Genomic DNA, 20,494 nt, shown 5'->3' with positions numbered 1-20,494 from the left:
GGGAGGGGAGGGGAGAGGAGGGGGGATAGTAGAGGATAGGAAAGGCAACAGAATACATCAGACACTAGTATGGCAATATGTAAAACAGTGGATGTGTAACCGATGTGATTCTGCAATCTGTATACGGGGTAAAAATGGGAGTTCATAACCCACTTGAATCAAATGTATGAAATATGATATGTCAAGAGCTTTGTAATGTTTTGAACAACCAATAATAAAAATGTTAAAAAAAAGAAGAAGAAGAATGTATTAGGGTTTAGATATTAGGTGTTCCTCGAAAGCTCTTATGTGAGACCAGGGAAGAAGTTTAGAGGTGAAATGACTGGATTATGAAAACCTTAACCCAGTCAGTGAATTAATCCCTTGATAGAGATTAACTGAGTGGTAACTATAGGCTGGTAGTGTGTGGTTCAAGGAGTGGGTCCCCAGGTCTTGTGTTCAATCCCCAGTACCATTTGGTTAGCTAAACTTAATCTATCTCTGCTTCCTAGCACTATATTCACAGCTACTTTTCTCCACCACACTCTTTGGTCATGATGTCTGCCTCATCCCAGGCCGTAAGAAATGGAGTCAGCCATCTATGGATTGAGACCTCTGAAAACTTGAACTCCCAAATAAAATTTTCCTCCTCTAAAATTGTTCTTGCTCAGTCTTTTGGTCACAGCAAAGAAAAAGCTTACGGAAACAGAAATCTTCATTTTCAAAAGTCAAGGATTTACTATTCTGAGGCCTCTTCCAGCACACCACTGGTGCTCTCCTCATCAAGGAAATACAAATTTAGAACACAATTACAGGGGCTGGGGATGTAACTTCAGTGGTAGAGTGTTTGCCTTGTACGTCTGAGGTCCTGTGTTCAATCCCCAGTACCATACACACACACACACACACACACACACACACAAAAGACATATAAATACTGTTACACACCACCAGAATATCAAAAATTTTAAAGTGTGGTAATTGTAAGCATGGGTGAAGATGCAGAATAATGAGAATTCTCCTATACTGTTGATGGTTAGTGAAGTCACTTTGTAAATCTCTTTGGCCTTGAGTGTCAAAGTTGAAGATCCAATAATTCCACACCCGGTCCAAAGATTTATCAACCAGTACAAGACACCCCATTTCTCATAATAGCCATATGAGTGGAGTTCCAGGGGAGTTGTGGCCCACATCATGAGTGGTCACAAACCCAGGAGGTCAGAAGGGCACTGTGGTTGCAGGAATTATGGTGTTCCTGAGTCAGTCAGAGACCCAGAACTATTGGGGAGGGGGGGGTTTGATAGTCTCACATGCCAGGAGGAACAATGAGAGCAGCTCCCTAGCAGTGATTAAACATTGTTCCCCAGATCACAACAGAGGTGTAGGGGATCTTGCTGGTCTGAGGTGATGCCTTTTTAGCAACCTGAACATAAGTATTTTAATATTTTAAGATGGCATCCTTACTAGTATATGTAGGCTGAATATCATCCTAAATTTTCCCTAAGAAAACTCAAATACATGTGCAACAGGATACATGAAAAGAATTTTTATGCAACCACTAAGTTATCATAAGCACAAAAAGGGAAAGGGGGAAAAAACGGAAAAGAAAGTGGATGAATAAATTATGGTCAATTCATGCAGGGGGGTTTCTACAGTAATGTGAATAAATTACAAGTACAGGCAATGTGAATGAATGTCACAGAGGAAAAAAATACATGAAAGAATACATACATTATGATTCTGTTCATATAATTTTAATAGATAAAACTATTATATAGGGAAGCATAGATAGATAGTAAAACCATAAAATAGGTAAGGAAAAGATTATTCAGGTTGTGAAGAAGAGTGGGTAAAAGGGAGGTTTCAGAGCAGTAGAAAAGTCCTTTATTTAATAATTATTTTTAACTCATCCTTATGTGTTTAATGCATGTTTCTCTATTTTATATTTTGCCATAAAAGAAAAAAGTAACAAAGTCTTGGACTATCTAAGAACAACAAATTTACAGCTACAATGTGACAGCAAAAGTGACTTGGTGAGAGGCAGAGCTATGAAGCAATAAAATAGAATGAAAATGATTGGAGACTGGAACAGCAGCAAAGATATTTATTCAAAGATTTCATAATACATGGACACAGAGCGCTCTGGATAGAGGTCAAAGTCTTATTAAGTCAGAAAGAAATTTCCAAGGAAAACTTTGCAAGAAAAATGGGCACCAAGGGGAAAGTAAGTAAATAAGCTACATCTTATTTCAGTGTGTGCTTTTTTGTGTCCTTGTATATTTGCTAAAAGAGGCTTCCTTCAGGTATTACTCCCAGAGCACAGCATTTAAAGTTGAATAAAAGGATATGAGTGATTCCTATGCTAGAAATTTATTCTAAGGAAATAACTGATGATTTGCCAAAATGTTTTCTAGAAGGGTACTCAATTAAATATTATTTAAATGCCAGAAAAATAGGAGTTTAAGTAACTTACTATAGCCATAAAACAATATTAATTGGTAGAAGAAAGATTACAAAATACTACGTATACTATGAACACATTTGGGATACTCAAAGGGATTTACATCAAAAGCATAAAATGAGTAATAAAAGTAGAGATGAATTTTTTCCTTTTTTGCATTTTGAAACTTCCTGTAATTAATATACATTTCATTTGTAATAAAATTAATGATAATTATAAACATAATTCTAAGTCATACGAAACTATTGAAAATAGATCTTAAAATGTTCAAAGACTGAGAAAACTATTTTAAAATGTAGTTAGAATGGAGAATGATAAGTTCATTTCTTTAAATGTTGCTTATATTTGAAATAAAAGTAGAATTTGATGCTAGAAAAAAATTTTAATCCTGGGATTATAGAATCCTAAATGTTTAAATTTCTTTTCAAATGTGTTTACCCAAATTATTGCAAAGAGACAAAATTTTTATTTAACTATAGCCTACTAATAAATTTAGTAATTTTGTGAGCCTCACTTTTCCAATTTTTAATGAATCACCTAGGGATTTTGTTCAAATGCAGATTTCAGTTTAGTAGATTTGGGCAGGACTTTCTTCTCTAAGGAGTTTTCCCAGATAATGTGAATAACTGCTGGTCTTGTGACCACACTTAAGTAATAAACATACAAAACACATCTGTGTTCTAACAATGAAGACTCAGGTAATTCAGAGCAGCTTACAAATGGTTCATTCAACAAATACTTATTGGCTATCTACCAAACCTTTTAAAGACTATAAATGTATCTTCTTTGTTAAGGAAAAAAATAAAATAAAAGCACTAGGGTTAATCTTAACACACCTGTTTTTTTTAATAAGAAGTGTAATGAGTATAATGTAGAATTTAATATGTTCAATTAAGTTTCCTTGTCTTAAAAATAAAAATAAAATAATTAAATATGATATCCAACCACAAACACCTCAACTGTTTTTCATAAAAATATGGTATCAGCACACTGTTTTTATCCCCACAACATCCTGTGTCCTGTCTCCCTCCCTCCCTCTCCCCCCCCCCTTTCTCTACCTCCTTTCTCTCTTTCAGGTTATTAAATGCAAAGCAGCCATTGCCTGGGAAACAGACAAGCCCCTTTGCATTGAAGAGATTGAAGTAGCTCCCCCGAAGGCTCATGAAGTTCGAATTCAGGTGAGTGGAACATTTCCCTGCCTGAAAGGGACTCTCAGCACAAAGTACTCCATTTCTTTCAGTTATGTCCTGTAATGGTCTGACTGAGAGTCTTGTTTTCACTGTGGAGGAGCTGTATTTTTAGGTCCACATAAAAATGGGCATTATGCCCAAGAAGGATAAATTATTGATCATTTTTGTAATTTTTGATGATGACTTAAAATTTAGTTGAACAATCTTAATCTTGATTGTCAACCCTTAATCAGACAAAAGAATTTGCTTTGGCTTAGAATTAGTTTACTTTTTATTATTCAATTACCAATTATTGGAAAGTGTTTTTTAAAAAAAGAGAGACCCAAAACAAGGAAGAAGGAAACCCTTGAGAACTGTCCTGGACATTATGAGGGCCTAGGTGCCCAGAGGAATGGCAGAAATGGGTCATCAGAGAGAAGAACAAAGAACAATGTCACAGTTGGCATAGTTGGACATGGTCTCCATTTTTTTCTCAGGGCATAGTTGGACATGGTCTCCATTTTTTTCACATTACATATGTGAAAATGAATGGGATAGCCTCATAGACAGATCCTAAAGAATTATACAAGATACATTGATAATTAATTATAAAAAATATCTGTCTTTTAACTATAAAAGATTTATTACCTTGCATACAATCTCAACAAAACTTGAAAAAGCCATAGAAACCCACATTCCCTCCATTCCCTCTGCCTAATAATTACTTACACCTATTACATTTGCTTTTTCCTCTCCTGGAGATAGTAATTACCAATCCTATCTCTCTCTCTCTCTCTCTCTCTTTTTTTTTTTTTCTTTTGGTAGACACAATATCTTTATTTTGTTTTTATGTTGTGCTGAGAATCGAACCCAGTGCCTCACACATGGGGCGCGCTACCACTTGAGCCACATCCCCAGCCCCCAATCCTATCTCTTTTTGTGATCTTTCTGACAACAATGAAAGGTAGAAAACACAAGTGCTTTACAGGAGGAAAAGAATCTAATCTCGTATAGTTTTTATTCATTCTTTTTTCTTAAAATGTAACAATTTTATTGAGTTATAGTAGTGTTGTAATGCTTCAATATGACATTGGGCTTAAAATAATATATAATATCTAATCCAATAATATAACTGCAGAAACACCACTCAAGTCTGTGATTGCTTTATAGGTAATAGCCACTTCCATATGCCATACTGATGCCAACAGTATTGACCCTAAATTTAAGGAGGCTCTTTTTCCAGTGATCCTTGGCCATGAATGTGCAGGAATAGTGGAAAGTGTTGGGCCAGGAGTGACCAACTTCAAAGCAGGTATTTTAATTTCTGATTCCAATTAAATAAAAATCTCAGTGTTTTGTGTGTGTGTGTGTGTCTGATAATTTCACGTAGCCCGTGTGATTCAGCTTCTCTGATATACAAGGATGTTCTGTTCCGTGCAGAATATTTGGAAATGTAATAAACAATAGTCATGCTATAGAGAGTTGCACTAATAGCACCATCTCTGACAGAACTCTGTACCTGATAATACCCATTTGGATTTGTTAGTTGATTCGTAAGAACTTTTTTTAAAAAAAGACAGTATATACAAAACTTAAGAGAATGCACAGTAATGTAAGGTAATAAATATTTTAGCTACCTGTACTTTCAGTTGAAGATAAAATTTATACTATAAAAATGGTGTTTTCCACTGATTCATCTGCAGTAAACTATTTACAAGTATCATCTTTAGGCACTATCCAATATGTGGCCTTTCTTTCTAGGTGACAAAGTCATTCCATTCTTTGCACCTCAATGTAAAAAATGCAAGTTCTGTCTGAGTCCTCTCACAAATCTTTGTGGAAAACTCAGGTAAGCTTTATACACTGGTAATGAGAGTATACATTGGCATGAATATTTGGGGCAACACATTGACAACACCCAAATGGAGCTGAAGAGAAGCAATCCTGCCCCCTAATTCCACTTATAGGTATATACAAGACACTGTTCCAAATGCATACTAAGAGACATATGCTAGAATGTTCCTTGCAACATTGTTTATAACAGCAATCATCTGAAAGCAGCATGAATGTCCATCAATAAGGTAGTAACACAATGGAATATAATATAAAAATGAAAATGGCAATGGCTGGAGAGTCTAAATCTTTATTACTCTGTTTGTATTTTACTGAGACTATAGGATTCATTTTTCCTTAATGATGATTGAAACTGGTTATTTAAGAAGTTAAAATGATACCACTCTAAAAATGTTTTATTGTGCCTTGATTATCTTACCTATAAAATAGGGATGATAATATCAGCTGCTTTGTAAAATTGTTAAATATATTCAAAGAATTATACTATTTTGCAAAGTTTCGATGAAATAATGGATTTAGACAATGATCATAAATTATAATATCACAAAAAGAGATGATCAGAAATTATGTCCCTCCAGATGAAATGCATTATACCACCTTTGAAGTATTTCCACAAAACTATAAAACCTGAATCACATCAAGCATTTATATTTTTAAATGCTTATTTAGAAAGAAAAACAAAAACAGAGAAAGATGTTAAACCAGATTTCATGAATGTGATTGGCAAAATCCACTAAGAGGAAATTTCTATAGAACAAATGATTCAGTTACAACAAACAAATTGCAAAAAAAAGAAAAGAAAAAAAGAGGAGAGGAAAGAATCTACAAATTAAAAGAGATTCAAGATACATGTCAACCAAATGCAATATGTGGACCTAAAAGAATCTGAGAAAAACCAGGAGACATGGCCCATGCCAGTAATTCTAGTAGCTGAGGCAGGAGGATCACAAGTTCAAGGGCAGCCTCAACAACTTAGCAAGACCTTGACTCAAAATTTTAAAAAATAAAAAGAGTTGAGTATGTGGCTCAGCAGTAAGACACCTCTGGATTCAATCCCCAGTACCACCCACACACACAAAAAGAAAAAATCTCACAAAGAAAGAAAAAAAAAGAATCTTTTAGAGATACATACCGAAATATTTCTATATAGATGAAAATGGTAATGTCTGAGATTTGCTTCAAAATAGTCCAAGGCAGGGAGAGAGATACAGTTTGTGGAGGGGTAATAGATGACAATAGATTGCCCTTGAGTTGATAGTCCTGAAGTTGGGAAATGGGTACGTGGGAGATCAGTATGCTATTCTACTTTCGTATCTATTTGAATTTTCTGTAATAAAAAAATGTATGAGCTAGTATACATACAGCCCTTGCATTTAATGAAAGTTTGTTCTTACCTTTAAAATACTTCTAACAGACTATATGTTAATGTGAAAAGTGACAAGTTATTTTCTCAATTTTTCCATCTTAACTCCATAAAATTGCCATTAACAAATAAAAACACCCAACATTTTTTGTTGGGAAATGGTCCGTCCCATTTACTTTCTCCTTCTCTCTCTCTCTTTCTCTCTCTCTCTCTCTCTCTCTCTCTCTCTTTCTCTCTCTCTCTCTCAGGAATTTTGAAACTCCTAATATTGATCAAGAACTAATGGAAGACAAAACCAGCAGGTTTACCTGCAAAGGAAAATCAATTTACCACTTCATGGGAGTCAGTTCATTCTCTCAGTACACGGTGGTGTCAGAAGTCAATCTTGCCAAAATAGATGACGATGCAAACTTGGAGAGAGTTTGTCTGATTGGATGTGGATTTTCATCTGGCTATGGGGCTGCAATCAACACTGCCAAGGTAAATTGTTAAACACAGATTGTGTAAAACAGAGGTTACTGGGAGGCAATATGATAGGAAGGACATAGAATTAATTATCTTCAAATGCTGGCTATGTCATTTATTACCTGTGACTTTAAGCAAGTTATTTAATTCCCAAGGATAATATCTACTACAAATACTTATATAGATAATTAAATTATATTACATATATAAAACATCTGGTTTAATAGCCAGCATATAGTTGGCACCTATAAGTGTTACATATAATACCAGAATATTTGATTAAAGACTAGCCCTGATTTAAATACATCCTGTTTAAATATGTTCCATAAATATAAATGCTCATCCTGGGACACTTGACCCAAAGGGCAACAGAAAATATAGAAACCCTCAACCACCTTCCTCCAGCCACCTCTACCTTCTCCCTGATGCTGTAGATTTTTCTCTGTCAATCAAGAATAACTCATCTCTGCCTCTCATCCTATCCCTTCAAGGCTTCAAAAGAGTGTCTCTGGTAGCAGTCCTGAGGGTGGCAAGATGTGTCCCTGGAATCACATGTTAGAATTTAAAAATTTTACAAGGCTATTTAAGCTACAGACCAGAGAGACATCAAGCAAGGCCTTCTTATTTTAACCTCCCTCATGTCAGTCTTCACCCCTTGACTCAAAACTGCAAAATGCAGCCAATGTGGTCTTTCTAAACAATAAACAAATCTGTTTTCCCTCCTCTTGCATTGTTTCTTTTCTCCCTAAATAAATCCCTCAGTGGGCTACAGTGACTCTTTTTCGCCCTTTGCACTATTCACAATTCCCAGGGCCCCACGCTGAGTCCTCAGGCTTCACTCACTGAGGTCTCTGGGCCTTTCCACCTGGGTTGTACCAGTATAGCAGAGTAGACTCCCCAATCTCCCTCAGGCTGTCTCCCTTTAGATATCAGTTCTTCTTAAGAGCTATTAACTCTGCAGCTTTCTCTTATTTACTTTATTAAATTATTTTATTTAATAAAAATCACATATGTGACAAAATGTAATGTCCTAATATATTCATACATAGTGATATGATTAAATCAAGCTAATTAACATATCCATCACATGACTTTCTTTTTTCTTGTGGTGAAAATTAAAATGTGCTCTCTTAACAATTTTCAAACATACATTATTATTTATCAATACCATGTCCTACAATTTATTTCTCCTAACCAAATATTGTGTTCTTTGACCAACATCTCCCCAGTTCCTCATCCCTCCTCCTCCCCGGCTCTGGTAAACCACCATTCTGCTCTCCACTTTTAGGAGTTCAATTGTTTTAGATTCCATCTCTAGTAAGATTCTGTGTCTTACTGTACTGAATTGTCTTTATGTACTGAATTCTTTTGCATAGCATAGTGTCCTCCAGGTTCATCCATGTTGTCACAAAGGACAGGATTGCCTTCTTAAGACTGAATAGTATTCCATTGTGTATATAGACCACATTTTCTTTATTCATTCATTTGTTCATGGGCACTTAGCTGGATTCCATAACCTGGCTATTGTGAATAACACAGCAATGGATATAGGAGTGCAGCTACCTCTTCAATATACTAATTTCATTTCCTTTATATATATATATATATATTCAGAGATAGTTTTACTAGATCGTATGGTAGTTCTATTCTTTAATTTTTTGAGGAATCTCCATTCTGTTTTCTATAATGGATATACTAACTTACATTTCCACCAACAGTGTACAAGGGTTTTTTTTTTCCTCCACATTTATGCCAACATTTGTTATCTTTTGTCTTTTTTTTAATTTATTTAATTTATTTATTTTAGTTGTTGATGGACCTTTATTTTTTATTTATATGTGGTGCTGAGAACCAGTGCCTCACACATGCAATGCAAGCACTCTATTGCTGAGCCACAACCCCAGCCCTCTTTTGTCTTTTTGATAATAACAATATTAACAGATGCAAGAAAATAGCACATTGTGGTTTTTTGCATTTTTCTGATAGAGGTTTCAAGCTAATTTTTTAACATACCTATATGTCTTCTTTTGGCATATATGTTTCTCTTTTGAGAATTATCTCTGTCCTTTACCTATTTTTTTAATTGGGTTTCTTGTTTTCTTACTAGTAAATTGTTTGAGTTCCTTATAAATTTGGGGGATTAACACCTAATCAGATGTACTACTTGCAGAAATACTCTCCCATTTCATAGCTTGTCTCTTCACTCTGTTGGTTGTATCTGTGGATGCACAGAAGTGTTTAAGTTTGATGAGATCTCAGTTGTCTTATTTCCTGTGCTTTTTAGAGTTACACGCAAGAAATCATTGCCTTGACCACTGACATGAAGATTTTTCCCTATATTTTTTTTTCTCGTAGTTTTACATTTTCAGGTCTTAACGTTTTAATCTTTAATTCATTTTGAATTGATATTTGTATATGGTATAAAATAAGGATCTACTCTCATTTTCTATATATGGATATAAGTTTTCCCAGCACCATTTATTAAATAGACTGTCATTTCCTCATTGCATAAATTAAAGCAAGTGATGTTTGTCCTCTCTGTTACTTATTTTATTTCCAATTTAAAAGGTGTTAAAAATTTCTCTGGGACATATTTTCTCTTTCTCTCTCTCTATTTCTTTTCTTTTGGGGGGAGGAGGGGCTATGATTTAATCCTAACAGCTTGCCATCCTCTTTGGGAAATATTAATTAAGCATCTCTCTATATTCTATACTAGTAAGTAGAATAAATATACCAATTATAGCATCTTTTCTTACCATTTTGTATAGTGTTCATTTAATTCAATATAACAAGCATTTATTCAAGACTCAACACAGAGAAGACACTCTTCGAAAATAATGGAGAAGATTAAAATGTCTCTGCCTTTAAAAAAACTTAGTCTTTAAAGAAACACATACACATAATTATTCATGGCATCTTCAATATAAGTTTTTTGTGAAAGGAAAAGCAAAAGGATAGGCACTATTTCTAGCTGAAGAATTAAGAAAATTTTCATGAAGAAATATGCTTTATATCAGAAATAGAAGTACAGGTTAAGTTTTTTTGTGTTTTTTGTTTGTTTGTTTGTTTTGGTCTGTATGTGTGATGCTGGGGATTGAACCCAGGGCCTTGTGCATGTGAGGAAAGCACTCTACTAACTGAGCTATATCCCCAGCCTAGGAATAGGTTTTAATTAGAGGAAATTAAGATCAAAAGTACATCAGGCTGAAAGAACAGCAGGAAATAAGGCATGAGGAGAGGAAAGTGCAATGATTTGTTGTGGGTGTTGTAATGGGAATATCATGGAGATGGAGCTGGAATGTAAACAGAGGTCAGAGAGCAAAGATCCTTCAATGCCATGCAAATATATTTGGACTTCAATTCCATTTAAATGAATTAACAATTTAGAATGATCAAGTGAGTCAATTCACATTTTAAAAAGTATTAGTGATCCTTGAAAACTATAGTGTTAATAAAGCTAAATTAGATTTATTAGAAATACAGATGTCAAATGACCTATAATCCAATTTAAGAAGAAAAAAATAAACAGTTTAGAATGTCTGGGGTTTTGAATTTTGTTCTGACAACATTAAAGGAAAAGTAAAACAAGGGAATTATTTCCACTTGGGTTAGTCTCTTATGCACTGATAACCTTAATAGATTTTAAATAATTCTCCAAATTTAAGTAGAAATGCATCATTTTCACATTGCTAATTTTTTTTTCTGTTGGCAACATATATACCTTACAACAGGCAGTCTTTTATTTATATGTTTGAACATTCATCTCACCCTCTCCTTCAAAAGAAAAAAAAATATAAGACAGCTGCTTTATTTATTTTATTTTTATTATTATTATTATTATTATTATTATTATTATTATTATTATTTACTGGGGATTAAACCAGGGGTGCTTTACCACTTAGCTACATCCCCAGCTGTTCTAATTTTTTGAGACAGGGTCTCACTAAGTTACTAACGGTCTTGCTAAGTTGCTGGGGCTTGCCTCATACTTGTGATCCTTCTGCCTTAGCTATCCAAGTCACTGGAATTACAAGCACCACACGTTGCAGGACTAGCTTCTTTAACAGTGTCTCTACCTACAGGTCACACCTGGTTCTACTTGTGCTGTTTTTGGCCTAGGAGGTGTAGGTCTTTCTGCTGTAATTGGTTGTAAAATAGCAGGAGCTTCCAGAATCATAGCTATTGACATCAATAGTGAAAAGTTTGCAAAGGCCAAAGCCCTAGGAGCCACTGACTGCCTCAATCCTAGAGACCTGGATAAACCTGTTCAGGAGGTCATCATTGAATTGACCAATGGAGGTGTGGATTTTGCCATTGATTGTGCAGGAGGATCTCAAACTATGGTATGTATATTTTTTTTCCTCAGATATATTCAAATTTATAGACACTGAAATTCTTCATATATTGCCTGTATGTTCTGGTTGGCTGTTTACCTCATTTTATTTGACTTAATAGTCAAAGAGGGCATTTCTCTTATTTCTCTTTTCCTTTCTTTTTTTCTTTTTTGGAAGTACTGGTGATTGAATCCAGGAGTCTCTACCACTTGGCTACATATCCAGCCCTTCTTAAAATTTTTTTTTTATTTTGGAACAAGTTCTCATTCATTTCCCAGGCCAGCCTTGAACCAGAGATCCTCTTGCCTCAGCCTTCCAAGTCACTGGGATTACAGGCATGTACCACTGTGGCTGGCTAGCTGGGGTAAGGGGCATTTCTTTAGCTAATTAAAAATTAAGAAACCCCCCAAATTATCTTTTAGGAATAAAAAACTGGAATGAGAATGAAATTGGGAATATTATTTCTAGCCTAATATGTTGAGCATTTAAAAGGAAACTCAAAAGAAAAATCAACTTCTACAAATAATGCTAGCGTGGCTGCTTATCACAAGAGAAAAGTGAACTCACAAAGATAGACAGTATTGGCATTTGGGAAGTGCTGTGGTTTGAATGTGCTGCTCAAGGTTCAAGTGTTGAGAGTTTGGTCCTCTGTGTGATCATGAATTTGATCTTAATGATCTCTAATCCTCTAGTTTAGCCTACAGAACCCAATAGAACAATTACAAAGTTAAAACAGTTTACAGTTCAAGAAAGTTTTGCCAATTCAACTAAAAATAGTTCTTACCAAAAGTTATCACTGTCTACCAAATGAAACCCTGTATTTGCATATAGTGCCATTTCAACCAAGTCATCATTATAGAGGATAATTCCTTGTTTGGAGCAATGCTCCAAAATGTAGGAAAGGAAATAGGAAAAGCATTAAAAACAAAAACAAAACAAGAGTCAACTTGTAAAGAGTAAACAATTACTTTAAGGAGACAAGTAGTGCCTGTGGTCTTTTCCTCTCTCCATGTGTCTTTTGATACAGTATATGTAAACAAAAATGTTTCTGCAATACAATAAGTGCAGAGAGTAGAAGTATTAATCTTTAGAAGTGTTTACAATTCTCAAAACAATAAATAAACACATATTCAAATAAAAAAATTCAAAACACCTCCCAAAAGTTCTACATCATTGCATCTTCCATCACTGGTATGAGAGGAAGAAGGGAGAGAGAGAGATTGATTGCTTCTTTCATACAGTGATCAGTGATGTGAAGGAGGCTATTACAACATCTATAAAAGTTAAAATTGACCCAAAAGGTCAGAATCAAGTTGACCACAAGCCATGTGGTACAAAGTTTACACTTTTCTTCTATAGAATCAGTCTCAAAAGATTAAAATTGTGTATCTATTTACCTTAGGATTTCTATATGGAATGGTCATTCATAAGTATATATCTTCTTGAAGCTTATTTACATGTTCAGTTCTTGGCATTTTAAAATTAACTGCAAATTTGCAGTAGGTTAACATAATAATGTTCTCTCTTTCCCTCATGCAAAGATCAATGTATGTCCAAGCAACTCTCCTGAGCCACCGTCTTCCATGTGATAACTCAGCAATCAAGGAAATGTAAACTCCTGGCTTCAGTCTCAACTTGAGGCCATCTTTGTTGTTAGAACAAGAGAAAAGATGGTTGGCAGGATGCAATCTACCTGTGAGAGGGCTTAAAAAATGTAGGAAAGCAGATGAAATGTTTAATGAACAGAACAGTGTTATTTTCTATTAAGACTTTTGCCCTGCGTTTTAAATAGCATTGTTTTATTTATCCTATCTTTTTGTTTGTTTGTTTTTTAAGTTGCAGATGGACAGAATACCTTTATTTTATTTATTTATTTTTATGTGGTGCTGAGGATCAACCCCAGTGCCTCACACATGCTAGGCAAGCCATCTACCACTGAGCCACAATTGCCAGCCCCTATTTATCCTATCTTTACATCTTCTAAGTACATAGTGTACTCCTCATTTCTTAGGCTCCAGGAAATAACTGATTTTTCATGACTTTTAAAGATTTTGATCCCAGGTCCCTGGAATTGCAGATATTTTAGTAAATGCCCATGGTGGATTATCAAAACCTTGTTGATTAAAGTTTATAACATCTTTTTTAGATCTTTCCTAACTCCGTGTATGTATGCTTCCCTTGATACCCAATGATTTGTATTGCAGAGTCAGTCTAACTACTGTATTGTACAGAGTAAAATAATTGTTTTATTTGTTTCTTTTTGGATAAGCTAAGAATTATATTGAACGTTCTATCTATAACACAACACTACAGCCTCAAGGATCAATCTACAATGACAGTATAATCTCATTAACTTGAATCCCAGTATCTAGTATGCAGAGTTCGATACATTTTTCCTAAACATTGTATATATCAACACTGGAGTTTATGTACTACTTTTCTACTGTCTCAGGTAATCTTTGTTTCACTTTCAGAGAGCAGCCCTGGACAGCACAGTAGTAGCTTGGGGATCATGTACTGTGGTTGGAGTAAAGTTTGGTGACAAAGGATTGGAAGTTTCTCCAATAGAGCTACTATTGGGCCGCAAGATAAATGGAACATTCTTTGGTGGTTAGTTTTGGGTTTTTTTCTTTTCTGTCTTCATAGCTCTTAATTTTCTTCATAGTAGTACAAAAATTCTTAGAATAAAGATTATGGAAAGAAAATAAAAATAAATTATTTAAATAATGAGTACATAGAATATATGTAAAGAGTACAGAAAATTGTTCTATTTATTAACTGAAAGTAAGTGAAGTTTATATGAAAACTACAATTGGCAAATTGAAATTTAATTCACGTTACATTGAAATGAACACAGATGAATAAAAGGTAAACTTTGATTTAATTGAGGAAGTTCCTTATCTAGAATAGAAAATAGTCTTGAATTTTGCTTATGAAGAAAATTTTTGTAAAAGAACAGAAAGTTAAAGATGGAGGGAAAGAGTTTAATCATTTGAAGCAACATGGATCTGACCTAATAATTTCATTCATTCAGCAAACACACTGATGAAACACTTTCTTCATGTCAAGTACATGTATTTATTTATTTGCATTTTGGCCAAATTATAGGTTGGAAAAGTGTAGATTCTGTCCCAAAGCTGGTTAATGACTACAAGAATAAGAAATTTGATCTGGATGCATTGGTGACTCATACCCTGCCTTTTGACAAAATCAATGAGGCATTTGACCTGATGCACCAAGGAAAAAGGTAAATTACCAAATAAATGATTGAGTGTTTAGAAAAAATTTATGATGATTTTATTTTTTTAAAAATAATTGGTTTGTCTTTTCTGATTTTCTATGTCATGAATACTAGATTTGCTAGTACTTCTAGAAAATATATTAAATAATGGTCACTTAAAAAAAGATAAAGGCTTCTATTTCTATAATATACACTGCTACCACATAGAGTACTATTATAAATTGACATATTTTTTTTCTCTTTCACAAATAAATGTTAACTCAGTTGGGTTGATCCCTGGAAGGAGAGGTTTCTATAGTTTAATGTTAGATCCCTATGATACAATATATTCCTAAATCTGGAAACATTATGTTTGGCAATTTTATACAAAGTGCTTATTCTACACCCTTCATGATCTGTGAAGCCATGGAAATGGGAGAAGAGTGACAGGTACAGATACATAATAAATGCTTCAATTCTCTCATTCTCTTGCTTTGTCACGAGGCTCCTATAGGATACCCCGACTGACAATTTTAGCTATATTGTGTTGTCTTTTCTTGGAGCCTAAGGATTGATTTATAACAATGTCCCAATTGATGAGTTCCTAGGGGTTGGGGTAAGACTAGTATCAATGATTTTCGTTAAAATATCCAAGCAGTCTTGATCTACAGATTCAAAGAGAAAAACACCAAGAACAATGATATAGAGGAGATGCAGGATAAAGAAGAAATGAAGAGAGAAAACAGCAAAGGGCTGGGAGGCATAGGTCTTTGGTATCAGTACCCAGACTACTTCATGGGAAGGAAACCTGAGAAAATATTCCCACTGACATAAATCCCCAATTTACAAACATGTTATCCACAAAATATCAAAAAGAAGTTCAATAAAAAAAAGAAAATATAAAATGTTGGGGTTTGTTTTTAGGGAGCTTTTTTGGGTTTGGTTTGGTTTTGTTTTGTTGTTTTTTCAGTCTTGGGAATTGAACCCAGGGACATTCTACCTCTGAGATCCATCCCTAGTCTTTTTAATTTTGAGACAGAGTCTTACTAAGTTGATCAGATTGGCCTGGAACTTTAGATCCTCCTGCCTCTGCCTCCCAAGACACTGAGATTACAGGCACGCACTACCCTATAAATATTATTTTTTAAAAAACCACATAAATTTAGTATATAAGCCCTAAATAGCTTACAAAATCTCAATATGTCCATAGGAATATTCCTCAGGTTAGGAGTTGGGTTGGAGTTTAGAGCCTTAGAATCTGGTGGTCAGCTCCTCTGCCACAACCCCTTGACCCTGGAGTTCTTGGTCACCGATATACCCACAAACTAAATGAAAATGCTGCATTGCTTTATTAGATGGGCAAGCCTCCCATAGTCTAGTAATTAGTGGCAGAGTAGAAGCCTAGGGACAGATGTGTGAGTGGGCCTTTCTACTCCCTCACTGGCTCCCTGAGGAAACCACCTGACCACCCACACAGATGAAAAGATGGCAACAGGAAAAGCAGAAGATGGGCCTTTCCATACACACTTACCATATGGGAACAGGAAGCACCCAAGAGGACAGATTTTCCCAACAAACCAACTGTACAAAAACAAGGGTATGGATAGAAGGGGATGGGGCACCATAACTGACTAGCCTGCTAAGATGCAGTGAAGCTGCCTCAGAGTGAGGAAAGGACACAGAGGTTCTCCCTCCACAGGTAGATGTAGCCTCCAGTTCCTGGGTGAAGAAAATATTTAGGCATGATACCCTAATGATTGCCAGGGCTACACAGCTCCAGAGTAATGTCTGAGAGAAAGAATTTTCTGTCTTTGAGGCTTATCTCCCTACTTTGTTTCCAAATGTTAGAATTATCAAGAATTGAAAACATTCAGATTCTCAGAAAGTAACATCTCAATACAACAAGTTCCCCCTCCTTTGATGTCCAACTTGCCCTTGGCAATAGGAAAGCCAAGAGCAGTGACTATTCCAAGCCCCCTAGCTTTCTAGTACCATCTATATAACATTATTAATGCTATGAATGGGAGAGGATGAAAAAATAAAAGAAATAAGACTTTACAACGTGAATGTTTATAAAAATTAGACCAAATCCTGAAATGAAAAGACAAAAATTATTTGTTGGCTTTGGCTAAATGTTTCATGTAAATTGTACTTATTATTGTTTTATTGTTATTAACAGCATCCGAACAGTCCTGACCTTTTGAAGATGCCAGTAACAATTTGGAATACTATTCAATTGAATCTGAACCTGTCTGATTAATATATTACCTGAGAGGATGAACCAAAGAAAGCTATGAGCTGTAAATGCACATTTCTGTTAATTTCTCAACATAAAATATCTATAAATGTATTACATTTATATTTATATATATTTAAAATGTATTCAAATTTCCTATATTAAATAATTATGATTACTGAAGTATTCATGAATAGAACCATGTGATGTTTAGAAATTGTTTAAAATTAGTTCTGGGGAGGTGAGAGTGGGTGATGAAAGAAAAACCATACATTTGTAATTTTTGAAGTTGGTAGAGGAAACTGCAAGGAATTCCACTATACTGTTCTTTCTACTTTTGTCTATGTTAAGAATTTTCTACAATTCACCAATTTTTACTGGAAAAAATCACTATATATTATATACATATATAAAAAAATACTATCAAATAGTTTTTGTTTGAATAAACTATAAACTACTCTTTTAAATAAGCTGATAGATAGTTTTTCTTTTCAATATCTGTTAATTTCTTTTCTCTTAGCCTTACTTTATCATTATGTACTATAATCATACTATAGGATATAAGAATCTACATAATAAAGATTTTTGGGGGAGGGTGCTGGGGACTGAACTCAGGAGTACTCAATCACTAATCCACATCCCCAGCCCAATTTTGTATTTTATTTAGAGACCGGGTCTCACTGAGTTGCTTAACACCTCACTTTTGCTGAGGCTGGCTTTGAACTCACAATCTTCCCATCTTGGCCTCCCTAGCTGGGGGGATTACAGGCATGTGCCACCACACCCTGCATATAAAGATTTTTAAAAAGAAAAAAAATACATCTACCACCTCAAAGTTCTACCTGAAATAACTGCCATTTAATCTTTAATAATTATCATGATATATAATGTTTAATGCTTTACAGTTCAATGATCTGTAATTGGCACTAACTAATGTTATTTTCTATAGTCAGCTAAAGGTAATATGAGCAGCTACTTACATTGCTTACTAATAAAATAATATAGGAAGTAAAAATATTCATAAATTTAACAGTAAGATTTATATAAAAAGTAGCAAAATGGGAGTTTTCAAGCTATCATACTTATAGATACTACAATGGACAGTTACAAAGGATAAGATACATAATATCAAATAAGAAAGACAAGATCCTAATCTGGAATAATTTCTGAAATCTCATTTTCTTTAAAAATTATCTATCTAACTGGGAGAAAAACATCTCTGAAATTTTGGCTGAAGAGGGTAGCAAGATCTCAAAGCAGAAATATATTCCTGCTTATTTTTCTAATTAGAAATAGATGCTGGTTGATTTATCTGTAAACAATTCCTTGGTTGGCAATGTGGGGACTAGGACACACTGCTTAGGCGGTTGCTTTTCTGGTGCAATTCCCTTTATCAGTTATCATATCTCTCCTCCTCCTCTTTTTTGTTTCTTTGAATCCTTCATAGGTTCAGTTTGAGACCCACCTCCTACTCAAATGTTTGCAGCCTCAAAGCTGTTTTCATTCCCTGATCTCCTTGGGTATTTAGTGTCTTTACTGAAATCTTAACATTCAACTGCTTCTGGTTTGTTTTTGTTTTTTTTTCTTCAAACATCCTTGAATCCATCCTCTGTCCTTTGCTAAATAAATTTGTGTTGCTTGATAACAAAAGCTTATCCTCAGAGTGTCCAAATAGTTTATATTTACTCCTTTTTTGTTTAGGCGGGCATTGTGGGAGATTGAACCTAGGGCCTTGCACATGCTGGGTAATCTCTCTACTACTGAGCTACAATCCCAGCCCACATACACTCTTTTAAGTGAAATTTTTCTAAAACATTTTTTATATTCATCTTTTTTTTCCAAATAAAGAATCCCAAATCTACTCCTAATAACTCATATTTATTATGATCATTAATTTTTATGAATTGTGATACAGTGACCTCTCCCTATCACTCCTGTAGTAAGTGTTCATCAATCTTCTAATTTCCATATCTACTTCTGTGATTTGAAAAACAAAACATCTTATTTTTTAATAACAAAAGCAGTTAGAAAGTTGGATACAGTGACCCTGTTTGTAATCCCAGCAATTCAGGAAGCTGAGACAGGAGGATTGCAAGTTCAAGGCCAGCCTCAGCAATTTAGTGAGACCCTGTTTCAAAATAAAATATAAAAAGGACTGAAGAGGTAGCTCAGTGGTAAAGCACCTCTGGGTTAAAAAAAATGCTGTTAAAATTATTTGTATAGTCAGTGAAACCCTAGAGTAAGGTGCATAGGGTTTAAGGCTCAACTTTAGTCATTCTTCAGTACATGCACCCAGATGAAACTCCTAGTTGATGTAAAGAGTGTACAATTCTCCAAAATGGATACCTAATGCCCAAGTTACCCAAATATATCTCTCCCAAAATTAAGAATTAATGTTGAATCTTTATATGACACATAGAGGTGGGGGGGGAAACCACATACCAGTAACACAATTGGCAATATGTAGAAAACTTAAGAATCATACTTCAAAGGCATCAAAAAATATGCAAACTACTGACAATTGACCCCTTTTCCTGATTGCTCTCATATTCATTCTTCACTTAAGATTGCTTTTTTGAAAGACTAGGGGCAATAGGATCTACAACATTTCTAGAGTATCAAGCCACTGAAACAAAGAATAGAACTTCACTCCTTCAAAGAAAAAATAAAATTTTTAAGTTTGATGGGAAATCTACTTTCTCTTGTTCTAAAAACTTTCTCCACGGATGGGGTTGTAGCACTTGCCTGGCACACATGAGGTCCTGGCTTCAGTCCCAAGCACTGAAAAAAAAAAAAAAGAAAAAAAAAACACTCCCTAAAAAATTTCTCCAGAATTACCTCTACCCTCTTCCAAAAAGCTCTGGTCCAAACATGAAAATCTGTTTAAGGCACACATGTCATGGAACTTCAGGTCATTAAAGATTATTAAATTCTCAGGGAAAAAAAAGATGTATTTTCCAATATAATAAGAAACACGGGTCTTTAAAAAAAGAAAAGAAAAACTATTTTTGTGGGTATAAAATTTTTGAAATCTCTAAGAATGCCAGTTAACAGGGTGCTCAATATTTGAATTTAGGAGGTAGTGTGATCACAGCACTGTTTATTCTTCCAAGAAGGAATAAAATTATAAGATGTATGCACTATTTCTTCAAACACCTTAGACTCTTATAGTTCTCAAAATGCTACTAGGGTGCCCTCTGGTGTTGTTTTATGTTTTTCCATCTCTCTTTCTCTCTCTCTCTCTCTCTCTCTCTCTCTCTCTCGATTTTTTTTCCCTTTGTTTTGGTACAAGGGTTTAACCCAGATCCTCTACTCCTGTTTTTTTTGTTTTTGTTTTTGTTTTTGTTTAATTTTGAGAAAGGGTCTCATCTCACTAAGGTATTTATGGCCTCACTAAGTTGCTGAGGCTAGTC

The 20,494-nt window shown here is 34.6% G+C and overlaps 1 protein-coding gene across 1 annotated transcript; it reads left to right on the top strand.

The window, feature by feature from the left end:
* Positions 1 to 2,066: 2,066 nt before the first annotated feature.
* Adh4 (alcohol dehydrogenase 4 (class II), pi polypeptide) lies at positions 2,067 to 17,551 on the top strand. Its single transcript, XM_015484580.2, has 9 exons — positions 2,067 to 2,203; positions 3,517 to 3,618; positions 4,780 to 4,921; positions 5,371 to 5,458; positions 7,075 to 7,306; positions 11,374 to 11,634; positions 14,100 to 14,235; positions 14,734 to 14,872; positions 17,025 to 17,551. The coding sequence occupies exons 1-9, from the start codon at positions 2,186 to 2,188 to the stop codon at positions 17,047 to 17,049; spliced, it is 1,143 nt and encodes a 380-aa protein (XP_015340066.1). The 5' UTR covers positions 2,067 to 2,185; the 3' UTR covers positions 17,050 to 17,551.
* The last annotated feature ends 2,943 nt before the right edge of the window (positions 17,552 to 20,494 follow it).

Source organism: Marmota marmota, unplaced genomic scaffold (genome assembly GCF_001458135.2).
Source record: "Marmota marmota marmota unplaced genomic scaffold, marMar, whole genome shotgun sequence".
Lineage (NCBI taxonomy): Eukaryota > Metazoa > Chordata > Mammalia > Rodentia > Sciuridae > Marmota > Marmota marmota.
This window is presented reverse-complemented; position numbering and strand designations above follow the sequence as displayed.

Bases quoted from the DNA above. Each gene is read 5' to 3' on its own strand.
- Adh4 (XM_015484580.2), top strand. The intron at 4,922-5,370 runs GTATTTTAATTT...CTTTCTTTCTAG, and splicing joins AGTGACCAACTTCAAAGCAG to GTGACAAAGTCATTCCATTC. The intron at 7,307-11,373 runs GTAAATTGTTAA...CTCTACCTACAG, and splicing joins CTGCAATCAACACTGCCAAG to GTCACACCTGGTTCTACTTG.